General features: G+C 38.0%; 1 protein-coding gene across 2 annotated transcripts in view; it reads right to left on the minus strand.

Moving 5' to 3' along the window:
- The window catches only part of LOC134357948 (solute carrier family 12 member 7-like), a 265,931-nt gene extending 263,511 nt beyond the window's left edge, over positions 1 to 2,420 (minus strand). For both annotated transcript variants that reach the window (XM_063069755.1, XM_063069753.1), the window contains exon 1: positions 2,074 to 2,420. In XM_063069755.1, coding sequence (XP_062925825.1) covers positions 2,074 to 2,233 — 160 coding nt within the window. In that variant the 5' untranslated portion in view covers positions 2,234 to 2,420. The remainder of the gene's footprint in view (positions 1 to 2,073) is intronic.
- Positions 2,421 to 13,599: the final 11,179 nt, after the last annotated feature.

Genomic DNA, 13,599 nt, shown 5'->3' on the forward strand with positions numbered 1-13,599 from the left:
TTGTTTTGATACCAAATAGAAACCACTGCAGCTGATTTCCACATACAAAGATCCCACAAACAGCAATATGGCATTGATCAAATAATCTGAATTTGCTGATGTTGGTTGCAAGATAAATATTGGCAGCTATGCAGATAACCACCCTGCAATTCTTTTCCATGGTTTTGTTTTAACTTTGCTTTACGGAGACCTGAGGTGGATAGGGCTTTGGTTTAATATCTCATCTGAAAGATGGCACATGTACAAAAAATCTTTACTTTGCCTATTTTGGGATTGTTTTTAATTTTTTTTTTAAAAATTACCAGTTTTCTACTAATGCATATGCAAACCACAGTGCACCTTGACACTAAAGCCCAATATGTTCCATGGTTATTTACTGTATTGATTGGGAACGCAACCAGAGGTCTTTTTCCCTCGTCATACTGCACAACTATATTCATGACAGCTGCATTTTCTATTTTTGTTTCAAAAATTAAATAAGTAAAGCCACATTATCACATGTCAGGTATCATTAAAATTAGAGATAAAGGTGCAGGTGTTGTTAGGGGATGTAGTATGGCTCAACTATGATAAAGCACAAAAAAAGCCAGACTAGAATTTTATCCATAATTATTGATAAGTTGTGTAGCACTGATAAATACACAACTCAACATTTATCTGGTGCAGTGACATAGGCTGCTTTTATGTCAGGAACCAGGGAGGAAATGCAATGCAACCTGTATAAAACTATCTTCTTTTTGTTCTTTTTTAAAAAATGAAGTTATCCAAAATGTGTGATATTTAACAAATACAGTAAAGCACACTAAGGATACATATTGATTAGAATTTACATCACACCATAATATGGCTATGGCACTGATAGGAGTCACACCCAACCAATCACAAAAATTTCACAAAAAGCAAAGATTACAAAAGTTGTGCTACAACTTTAATCCCAGTGAATTATTAATATTTTAAAAACATAAAGATTTAAAATCTATGTAGTTGCTATTTGTAATACTTTTTTTACTTTTCATTACTTATCAAACATTTTAATGTTTGGGTGGTAACTATACTATATAGTAGCTTTACCATAATAGAACTCCCCAGAGAATTGGGAATTCACTCCTTTTCAACCAAGATCATTTAACTGTTTGAGACAATCTCAAAATATTGCAATGAAGATAGTTTAACAAGTTATCATACCTGGACAGTCCCAAAAATATTACCTTTAATGAGAGTTTTTGAAGAACTTGAAAAACTATTATGACAATTTATATCAACCTGTATAAAATGGATTTTTGCAAATTAACATAATTCATAAGATTCATAAACTCAAGAGATTTTTGCAGATGTTGAAAATTCAGAATAACACACTCAATGTTCTGAGTGTCAGCTAAAAACATCGACTATTTATTCCTTTCTGTTGATGCTACCTGACCCGAGTTCCTCCAGCATTTTGTGTGTTACCCAAAGTAACTCAAAATGGTGCTCTTTGCCAGCCCAGTATCACAACAAACTCTGGATACAACTAGAGCATCAATGAAAACACCAGCAATACAAGATCAGGATCAACCAATCAAAACAAAATAAAGCAGTCAGCTAAGGAAGTGAGGAAGTATTAGGTCAGGATGACAAAGGAGTTACCATCCATTGAAAAATAATCTCTGGTGACCCAAGTACAGATGCTACTAAATAGAACAAACCGGGAGAGCTGAATGAACAATGAATTGTAAACAAATAGAAAGCATAAAATCACAGCGGCGACCACTCCATAGAGTTGCCCATCAACCACACAGGGCACAATTAACAATTTAAAAATATTCCGAGTATTGCAACGTTAACTAATATTTTATTGGCGTATCGATCCCCAGTATTTGTTTGCAAGTGGGATCTACTCAAACTAAAACTACCTTCTGTCACAAGCACAACATTGTTCTTTAACCCTAGCGGCATTTAGAAATTTACCAATTTGCTTTCATACTAGATTCTAGAAGAAAACGCTCTAGAGCCGGAGCACGCCTCATTGCTAGCACAATAGAAAGTGCAGCAGGTTTTCCTTTCCCTTCAGCAGTTCGTGTATTGTCTCCTTACCGTATCTATTAGGTTCCCGGAGGTACTCCAGTATGGGCACGGAGCTTTCCTCCTGCGTGGCACTGGTGCAGTTACGGTCCTTGTTCCTCATCTCGTCAGTTTCATGCTCGTCTATCCGGTTCTGAACAGCAGTGACCAAAAACCGCTGCGATTGGGACATGACGGGCCCTTGTTCCTCCTCGTCCACAGCTCCGTGTGGCTGTGACTGTTGAAAAGAGAGTGCTTCCGTTTACCAGTAGATTTCGATCTTTTGGATGAGAACAAAACCAGTAACCGACCGCTAACCCACTCGGTACATTTCCGACTTCCAGCGCCAACTTTAAACCCGGGCTCGCCAATAAAAACACGTGCTTCTCATTGCTTGTCTTCTTCCACTTTGAAATGCATGCGCCCGTTGCTCATGTGCAACCCCGTGAGACTCCTTTTGTTATTTGTAGCGAGGATCAAAACGAAAGCCAGCGAATGTCACTTCTAGCCACTGGCACACAGCGACTCTGTTCGCCTCAGATAAAAGCGACCTTTAGGCAGAGGCTCACGCTGCTGATTCAGAAGCCAGCGGGTAGCTAAGTAGGAGAACAGATAGACTCGTTGTAAACCGTCTAAACGGGTGCAGTCTACCGTACGTCAAAATGACTAGCCGAAGCTAGTAGAAAAATCAGTTTTTTTTAAATGAGTGTTTTCATTTTATGCTGATTGGTTACGCAAATACCGGAGACGAGAAAATCCGATTTCATTGATGGTTGACTAAATTGGACGGTAAAGGCTCTTAAATTTCCATTTAACATTAAGAAAATATTTCAGTGAATGATCACTAGTAGGAGAGTTGTGACAACACATTTCAAGGCAGGTAAATTTTTTTACCACCTTTAATTATCTCTCCAGTTCGTTTATAGTTTGTCCTTTATAATATATGTAATTTGTATCTGTATGCATTTTATGTATTTTTCCATAATAAGTAATTTTAACCCTCAACCAGAATGGGAGTATGAATCACAACCTCCCTCGGAGAGTTGCTGTAGCGTTACCATGAGCATAAAGATATGCTTACCGTGTAAGAAAACAAATGGAACAGAACAAGTTAAAGTTCTGCCCACCCAACCTAACCCAAAAATGAGATGCCACCCAATTAAGATGGTCAAAGGCTTAAACAAAGACATGGTTAACACTCAGTTGTTCAGCAATATGACAAAATTTGGGAAACCTACAATGTATGTAATACATTTATTTGGAGGCTATACCCATCACAATAGATATAATTTGTACATATTTTTCTGTCACCTATTCCCAAAATAGATCATTTTAGCCCAACCAAGTGGGGACGTGAGATTCTGCAGATGCTGAAAATACAGAGTAACTCACATTAAATGCTGGAGGAACTCAGCAGGTCAGGCAGCACCTATGGAGAGGAATGAATAGTTGGTATTTCATTAGGACTAAAGGAAGGGGCAATTTGCCAGAATAAGAAGGTGGGGAGAATGGAAGGAGTACGAGCTGAACAGGTGATAGGTGAAACCGGGTGAGGAAGGAAAAATTAAGTAAGGAGCTTGGAGGTTCTAGGTGGAAAAGGGCTGAAGAAGAAGGAAACTAATAGGAGAGGAGAGTGGACCATAGGTGGAAGGGAAGGAGTAGCACCAGAGGGAGGTGATGGGTAGGTGAGATCAGGAGAAGAGAAGGGGTAAGAGGTAAGCCAGAATGGGTAATGAAAAAGAGAGAAGAAGGAGAAATTAACAGAAGTTAGAGAAATCAATGTTCATGCTATCAGGTTAGAGGCTATCTAAACAGATTATGAGGTGTTGCTCATCCAACTTGAGTGTGGCCTCGTTGTGGCAGTAGAGGAGGCCATGGACCAACATATAGTAAGTTGAAATGAAATGAGTGGCAATTGGGAAATCCTGCTGGACAGAGTGAAAGTGTAAGGGATAATGTTTTTCAATCTGAAACCATCTTTTAGGTAAAAGATTTTTGGAACTTCTGATTGTATTTTTTGTAATTCTTATAATTCAATTCAATTATCTTGCATTCATGTTCTTATGGATTGCCTCTAATTACACTCTGCATACAAGCCAGCAAAGTTGGCTTGTATTGTGCAAAGCAAGATTTGTTAAGGTAGCAAGATTGATTATTAAAGTCCAAATTGTCACACCACAAACACCTAGCCTAGATGGTAGCCAAAATGAATAACACAAGCATTTGGATAGTAAGTAAAAGAGTGCATAGCAGGAACTTCCATGAAATAAAAACAACTTCATGTCAGGACAGAAATTAATTGAAAGATGTCCAAACAATTTGATATCGACAATTGTTCTCTGAACATTAGTTGAGTGATACCTTAATGTTATAAGAGTATAATGACTACAAGAAACTAGATCAATAACAATGACAAAGCAACTCATGCACTTGGAGGTAGGTAGCATATTGTTGCACCAATGTTGACAGTATCATCATAGAACTGTTTCACTAGTTGGTAGTTGCTTATTCACAAGAAAGTGACATGGAACTGGCTACAAAGATGCTGATATAGACATGGAAAAAAAAACAATACAGAGCTAGAATAGATCTACAGCAAAGGAGGTAATGCTGGAATTGATGCTGTGCAAGGCTTATAACAATGGATTGATTAATTTTGAAAGGGAAAAACAGGGGAATGCCTGAATTTAAAGCTCCTTTCATGACATCAGGGTGCACCATAGTCAATGATGTACATTTAAAATGTAAATTTATTGTAATGCAGGAAATACAGCAACATCTCACAAACAGTAATATCATAATGATTTGATAACTTCTGTTCTGTTGTTATGCTGCTTAAGGTTTGAACATTGGCCAGGGCTTGCAGAGAATTATCCTGTTATTCCGCTAAGGATGAATTGGTATCCTCATCCAAAGTATTCCACTTTCAATTGTGCAAGATTCCTCTAGTATCACAGTAAGAATGTTAGTCCAGATTTAACATTTGATTTCCTGAAATAAGACATGAACTCACAGCTACTGATTAGTAATAGTTAAAAGTGGAAGGGCTTCCTATTTTAGCCACAGGTGCCAGCACAACTTGCAAATAGCAGTATTATGTTTTCGTTAATAAGTCAGACATTTTGCAGCTTTTATTCACAACATGATCTTATGTTTCACAGGAGCCTACTTGAAGTGTGCAAGTGACCCAAGAATGTTATTGGGAAGATAAAAAGACTGTGGTACAACAAAGTAGTTTTTTTGAATGTAAAGTATTTTGCATGCAGTTATGAAAGGACTTCCTATTATTAAAAGGTATTGAAGTTCTTCATGTGAACTCAAGAAGAAATATATTTATGGCAGTAAATCCATCTATAGGTGATAATATAACATTGCAGTAGCAAGAGAGGAGAGCGTGTTGATGCTCATGAATATAATGTGTATACAGCAATCACTTTTTTAATACTGATATTTCTGTACACTTGTTGGAAATGCAGGCAATAGTTAATGTCAGCCATGGATCAGGTGATAGCATTCTTCCCAGCTTGTCAGAGATTGAGGGTACAAGAGTGACTTCAGAGATTTGAGTACAAAATCTACGCTGATGCCCCGATACAGTACTGAGAGGGTAAAGAAAGGTTCATTCTGCTACTTCAAGTTGATGTAAAAGATGCCCATGTGATTATTTATCTCTGATATTCTGGCCTATGTTTACCATTCAAACAGATCATCTGATCGTGATCCTTTTGCTCTTCGTGAAGCCTACTTGCTGGGTGCAAATTGACACAAATTTCCTACAATACAACAGATTCCTTAAGGTTGTCATAGTCAGGGGAGGTGGTGGGGACAAGTTCCCACTACCTATTAAATGCTCCCAATAGCATGCATCTCAAACACCCTCTGGAAACCAAGTCCAGCTCCTGGCCTTCACGTGTGGCTTAGCTACTAAGCCTGGTGGAACCATTGCTACTGACAGGAGAAAGGGCAAAGGCGGGTTACTGGTGTCTTAAAACCAGTCGCTTTGGGCAGATGGGGCGCATTAGGCATGGTTGGCAGCTCATCTAGGAGAAGGAGAACTCCGATCTCAAATCTCCACTGTCTTGCGGCAATACCTACTCAGGGGGAAGGCTTTGTGAGTATCCCCAGTTGAAAAATCTGGAGCTGGAGTCTCTAAGGTAGTGCAATGTTGAGTTCAACACTGACTGGTAACTCCTGCAATGCCGCAGGTGACAAACCATACCGGTCTCTGCCATTCCTTTGTATTTATCAGCTGTGTGGAAAGGGGGAGCTTGCTGCATAGGCAATAGCTTGCTCTCAATATCATACAGCCCTGGCTTGTATACCAGCTTGCATATCACATAGACAGCTAGGACACAATGTCCATGGTCAAACCTGATCAACAGAGGGCCAGTCAACAACAGATACTTTACATGTATTTCTTTGAGATATCAAAGATTAGATAAATATGAGTTTTTCTTTGCTGTCACTGCACAGACTTTATAAGGCGGCAAAACATCCAGGTTTCAGAAAGTTTCTTAAAAGGTACATACCAGCCTATTCCTTTTGTAATTTTCAATTGAGGGCACCTAATGATTACTTCTAACAAAGGAGAACAAATTGCCTTAAGCCCAGATACTTACAGGCTCTTTAACTGGAAAAGGGGAAACTAATCAAATTTGTGGATCTCAGTGAACCTCCATAAATGTTGGTAAAGTAAATTCTGGAGGTAAGCAAGGAAAAAGTTGAAAGGGGTAGGGCAAGGAGTATAATCGTGGGTGCACAAAGTGAAAATGTAGCTTTAGATCCTCAGCTACATTTGGATAGGTATAAGAGAAATCAAGCCGGGGCATACCGCTGAATCATGATGTAGGACAGAAGCATTAGAGAACAATTATAGCTCCAGTCATGGAAGTGGAAATACTTAGCACAAGAAGTTTGATATTAATTCTTCTAAATTCATCTGCGACTTAAAGCCTTAAACTAATATGGCACCTCTGGATATTTAACAATATTCAATATTTTCATGTCTCAGATTTCACATTTTGAATACTACGTTCTAAAGCTCTCAATTTGGAATGTCCAATAGGTTGCTGCATGCAATCCTAGTTAAAAATCATCATGGAATGTTGTAACAGTCCAATTGGTCTATTATCTTGTGCTGGTTTTTGCCGGAACATGCTAGATTAATTTGTCCTATGCCTTCCAGCACAACCCTGCAACTTTTGTAACCAAGTACTTATCCAGTTTCCTTTTGCACCTCCAGGTAGTCCATTCCAGTTAATGGCATCTTACCATGTAATTTTAAAAAATTTTTAACTTAACTTCTTTCTCCTCATACACCTTTGCTCTAAGGATGAACTCAAGGATGCTATGCAATTTTTAAATATAAAAATGAACACTTGTGTTTAGGTAGTGCCTTTGTAAGCTCATAGTATTTGAAGCATTTCACAGACAATTTTTTTTAAGAGTAGTCTCTGTTTAAACATAGGAGCATTAGTACTCAAATTGTGTTATAGAATGAACAGCCTGTGGAATTTGCTGTCACTTTCTAAGTTTCTTTTAATTGCAGTTGAGAATCTCCCTTTCCTTGCACCACCTGTAATTTTGAGTAGAAAGAATAATATCACTTCAAACCTGTCAGCTGTAGATTTTATTTGCTTTGTGACTGTTTCATTGATCTCACCTTATCTTGTTAATTAGATACATGAATGGGTAAATAGTTTAACTTTTTTGCGGGAAAGGTTGCATAAAATAGTTGAGAGGTGGATCACGTAGATCATAATCATTGACTTGGTTGTATTGGACTGCACAGTTTGATTCAAAGTTATGAATTCTAAATAAGAAATCTTGTCAAATCTGCAAAACAAAATTTAATACATCTGTTGTCATGACGACAAAGACCATTTAATTGGTTCCTTCAGGTCTCCTATTCATCTTTAGTGGCAGTTTAGTTGCTAGGTGATGTGGGATTTTCTCTAGGGTATGCTATAATGGGAAGCAGCTGTTTTCCCACTTTATATTTTACATAAATTAAATTTTATTTGTTAAAATTGTAATTAATGGTATTAAGTATATTGAAACTGTTCTGGAACTAACTGAATATCTGAAGTTTTTTGGATTACAATATTATCAACAAAGTTTTAAAATATTATCAATAGAGAGAGTGCAGAAAAGATCAACTAGGATGTTGCTTGGATTGTAGGACTGTAATTAAAAAGAGAATTTAGATAGGCTGAGTTTATTTTCATATGTATGTAGGAGACTGAAGTGTGACCTTGCTGAGGTTTATAAAATTATGAGGACCAAAATTGTAAGTCAGAAATTATAAGATGGTCAGAATTTTTTTCCCCCAAGACAGGGGAATTTAGAATTGGAATGCACAGGTTCAAGGTGCAAGGGACTATGCTTAAAAATATGAAATTATTTAAAATTGTAAAGAAAATTGAATGTAAACCAATTTAATTTTTACAGAGGGTGGTGAATATTTGATTGCACACTAATTAGTGAGATCAGGAAAGGTAAAAGCACCCAATCCATAATATTATGAGTCTCCTTTAAAACCCAGGCCTCACTCAAATCCAAACCATTCTCCACTATTGTTAATTAGGAGTTGTGCTGCTAATTTGTGCATTTCAAATTTCTACAAGCAGTAACAAGGTAAAGGAACAGAGAATCTGTATCACCTGGCAAATAATGATGGCTATCTCACACAAGTCCATAAACTTTCAGTAGATCACAAATCATCATATTTTAACCTTCATTACAAGACAAAGTGGGACATAACTAAAGTAACCTGACAATCCAAAACAGGACAATCAATTTTCCAAGTCACCATGAAGACAAGATTTATAGAAAGGACAAGAAGCATGCATATGATGAGTTTGAGAAAAATATCCTGAAAGCTGTTCGACTACAAGTTTTTCCTTTGGGACCTAATTCTTACATAAAGCTCTAATGGCATGAGACAACCATCCATCTGTGGTTGTTTTCTAATGCTATAGCTATTAACATTTATTATTATTCTCTACTTCACAATACCGCTGCATTTCTCATGTCCAGCAAGAAATGAAAAAGAGGGTCAAATCTACTGCAGAGGATATTAATAAAAATTTTCATAGCCCACTGTACTAAAGAAATACGGATGTGTACTACAATTGCTCAATCCATGTCACTGAATGATAAAGACCTCCTAATTAAACAGAATAAAGGTTTTCACCTTTATCATGTGTGGAGTCATCATATTTAACATTGAAGCAAGGCAATAAACTGTGAAGTGTATGGTTAACTCTGGCTCCAGCAGACTAGTTTCTCAAATATGTTACAAAGAACAAAATAAATATTGGAATATCAAGTAAAAGCAGAATAAAATATTTTAAACTAAAAAATTATTTCAAAAATTGTGGAATTTTAATTATCCAGGAGAAAGACATAGGCAAAATTAACCATTTTCATTGCCACAGAACTGTTAACCAGTAGTTGTAGTTAAGCTCAGTCTAGCCCTCTAAACCTTTTATGTTACTTGGCAAGCCACAACAATAACAAGGACATTTTCAACAAGATTTTTTTCTTGTAAAATTATCCACCTAATAATGGGATTTCATCCTTATTTGCTGTGCTGAATCAGTGCTGTGTGGAGCATTAACACCTACTGGATTGTTCCCTTGAAATGTTGACATTTATCATTTTGAAAATGGCCAGGATGTCATTCTCCATTTGTTGGGTCAAAAGATAGCTTGTGTCATCCCTGGTGGCAGCTACTGCAGAAATTCCCTCTGGAAGATATGGTAGAGTCCAGGCAGCAGTAGTAAAACACTGCCATAGAAATGAGGGAAATTATAGATATGGGAACATGATCATGAAAAAGAGTGGCCACACCATATCCTCTTTCATTATTGTCTTCACTGAACTAATCCCATGAAATAAGCAATGCAGTACTCCTGAGAGGCATTTCCTCTTCAGTCAAAACAGATTATATACATATAAGTAGGGTGAACAGTGTGAATGTTTTGAATATACACTGTATGTATGTAAAAGGATGTGAGTGCTCCAATTCAATGTTCTTGCCTATTTGGACATTGAGAAACAGCACAAAATTACCAACAATAGCTTCTGGATGTTTATAATTAACTGTATATGTTCCAAAAATGTCTATTCCTTTTATCAGGGTACTTACTGATAGCCTCATAGTTATCAAATCAAATTCTGGGTCAGAGGGGAAAACCATTCTTCAACACATACAGTACTTGGTTGGGGAAAATGATGAGAGCATTTTAGGAACAGCTTCTTCCCAGTTTACATTTTGGATATTATTAAGCCTGATTGTTCAGATGAAGAGTGGTAACTATTTCCTGATCAATTTGCCTTTCAACTTCATTTTATTGCTGAATAAGTGATAAATCAAGGGATCAAGACTTCATCCATGCAGGCTGCTGTCGCAGATGCTTCAAATCAGCACCATGATCACTGTACCAAATAATTCTACACCTTCAGAACTAAACAACCATTGCCAATAATCATGAAGTGCTTCTAATGGCTGCTATTGACACACATCAAAAATTCCATCCCTGCCCCACTGGACACTTACCAATTTGCTTACTGATAGAACAGCTCTATGACATATACTATAGCATTGGTCATGCACCTGGCTAACACACATAGAAAACAAGGACACTTATGTCAGAATGCTGTTTCTGGATTTCAGTTCAGCATTCAAAACAATTGTCCCACAGACCTTGATGAACAAACACCTACTCCTCGGTCACCACTGTGCGACTGGGTGTTGAACATCCAAACCAACAAGCCTTAGTCAGTTTGCACAATCCCTATCATCCTCAGCATGAATGCACCCCAGAGCTGTGTGCTGAGCCCATTGCTGTATGTTCTGTTCACACATGACTGCATGGCCAAATACCTGAGTAATCACATTGTCAAGTTTGCTAATGACATGACAGTGGTGGGGCTCATTACCAACAACAATAAGACGCCCTACAGCGAGGAGGTGGAAGAGCTCACTGCTTGGTGTCAGGCAAATAACCTCTTCCTCAATGTCAACAAGACAAAACAGATGGTTATTGATTTCAGCAGAATTTGCACCACTCTCAAACCTCTTTACATTGGCAGCACAGCAGTGGAAAGTGTGAGCAGTTTCAAACTCCTGAGAGCCACATCTCGCACGACCTCTCATGGTCCCAGAACACACTCTATACAATCAAAAAAGCTCACTAATGCCTCTACTCTTTGAGGAGGCTGAAAATAGCAGGACTATACTCCCGCTCTTCTCAAGATGCACAATAGAGAGCATCCTAGTACACTGCATCACTGTGTAGTATCACTGTAGTGGACATGAAGGCTCGACAACGGGTAGTCAAAACTTCCCACCGCATCACCGGTATCAGCCAATCTGCTATCAAGCACAAACTGTATATACGGAAAGCTGCCAGAGAAAGACTAGAAATATCATGAAGGATCCCACCCGCCCTGCTTATGGATTGTTTGTCCCAATCACATCATGGAGGAGTCTACATAGCATCCATGCCAGAACAACCTGACTCAAAAGCAGTAACTTTCCCCAAGCAGTAAGGCTGATCAACACCTCCACTCAATAACCCACTTCCCCACCCCCCCACCACCACTACATTATCATTTCCTGTCAGTCACTTTATGTACAGATGCTCCTGTATCTAGCGTCATTTTATGTACATACGATCAACCTATGTTAATAAGCTATTTGATGTACTTATGTTTATTGTGTTTTTATTGTGTTCTTAATCTTATTGTGTTTTTTTTGTGTTGCATTGGATCCAGAGTAACAATTATTTTGTTTCTCTTTACACTTGTGTGCTGGAAATGACATTAAACAATCTTTATTTCAGCCCAACTGATGGCAGAACTATGCAGCCTAAGAACATCTGGCTCTGAATTTTGACCTTCATGGTCAAAGTAAAGATGCTTGAAGTACGTAAAGACTATCTTTTCCTGTCAATCCTGCCAATCATTATTTTCCAAATGATTGAGCTGATAGAATATTCAGAAACAACCAAACTGTTTATGGACTCATAAATAACATTGTACCAATATGTATCTACTTACTTACATTAATGTATCTATATAGGTAGCCAATCAGAAGGCAGCATAGGTATCCAAATAAAAACTACTAAAATCACTCAGCAAATCAGGACCATCTGTGGAAAGAGAAAAAATGCAACATGTCAGGTCAGGAAATCTTTACAACAGAAAAAAAGAAAAATGAGTTAATACTCGGGCAGATAAGATGTGGGAAGGACAGATAGAACAAAGAGAATATATTTGTTAGGGTGAGAACAAATGAATTAATGGGGGGCAGTTACAAGCACATTCCACTTCTCAATCCATATAGTATTGCCATACAGGATATTCACTTTGTTCCACCCCTCCCTCGTTCTCTTTCAATAAAGACTCCAGATCTAAAGCATTATCTGTTTCTCTTTCCATAATTATTTGCAGCAGATTTTGATTCCTAGCCATTGCAGCTTCTTCAATTTTTAGAATATTTTGCAGTCTTTTATAAATGGGTTTGAACTTTTAGATGGCTAGATTACTATCACTGAAACTTTAGAATCCTTTCTTGTTGGAAAGTAATTTCGGCTAACTAACCAGCCTTGTTACTGATCTATATTCTGAGAAAAGTTCATGCAACTGAAATATTCACTATCACCACAATAGGTCTTCAGCAGATGTGATCTGAGTAGCTCACCACATGGTCTTAGATCACCTGGACAATGCAAATACCTATGTCAGGATGCTGTTTATTGACTATAGCTCAACATTTAACACCACCATTCCTACAGTCCTGATCGAAGAGCTACAGAACCCAGGCCTCTGCAACTGAATCCTCGACTTCCTAACCAGAAGACCACAATATGTGTGGATTAGAAATAACATCTCCATCTCACTAATAATCGACACTGGCACACCACGGGGATGTGTGCTTAGTCCACCTCTCTACTCTTTCTACACCCATTACTGTATGGCTAGGCATAGCTCAAAGGCCATCTATAAATTTGCTGATGATGCAACCATTGTTGGCAGAATTTCATATGGTGATGAAAGGGCATACAGGAGCGAGATATACCAGTTACTTGAGTGGTGTCGTGGCAACAACCTTGCACTTAACGTCAGCAAGACCAAAGAGCTGATTGTGGACTTCAGGAAGGGTAAGATGAGGGAACACAAACCAATCCTCATAGAGAGATCAAAAGTGGAGAGAGTGAGTAATTTCAAGTTCTTGGGACTAAAGGCTGCATGCAAAATATTGATGCAGTTATGAAGAAGGCAAGACAGCGGCTATATTCTATTAGGAATTTGAGGAGATTTGGTTTGTCAATTGAAACACTAAAACTTCTACAAATATACCATGAGGAGCATTCTGACTGGCTGTATCACTGTGTGGTACGGGGAAGGGAAGGGGGCTACTGTACAACATTGAAATAAGTTGCAGAAACTTGTAAAATTAATCAGCTCCATCATGGGTACTAGCCTCTGTAGTATCCAAGACATCTTCAAGGAGTGATGCCTTAGAAGGGCTGTGTCTATCATTAGGAA

This window comes from Mobula hypostoma, chromosome 17 (assembly GCF_963921235.1).
Source record: "Mobula hypostoma chromosome 17, sMobHyp1.1, whole genome shotgun sequence".
Lineage (NCBI taxonomy): Eukaryota > Metazoa > Chordata > Chondrichthyes > Myliobatiformes > Myliobatidae > Mobula > Mobula hypostoma.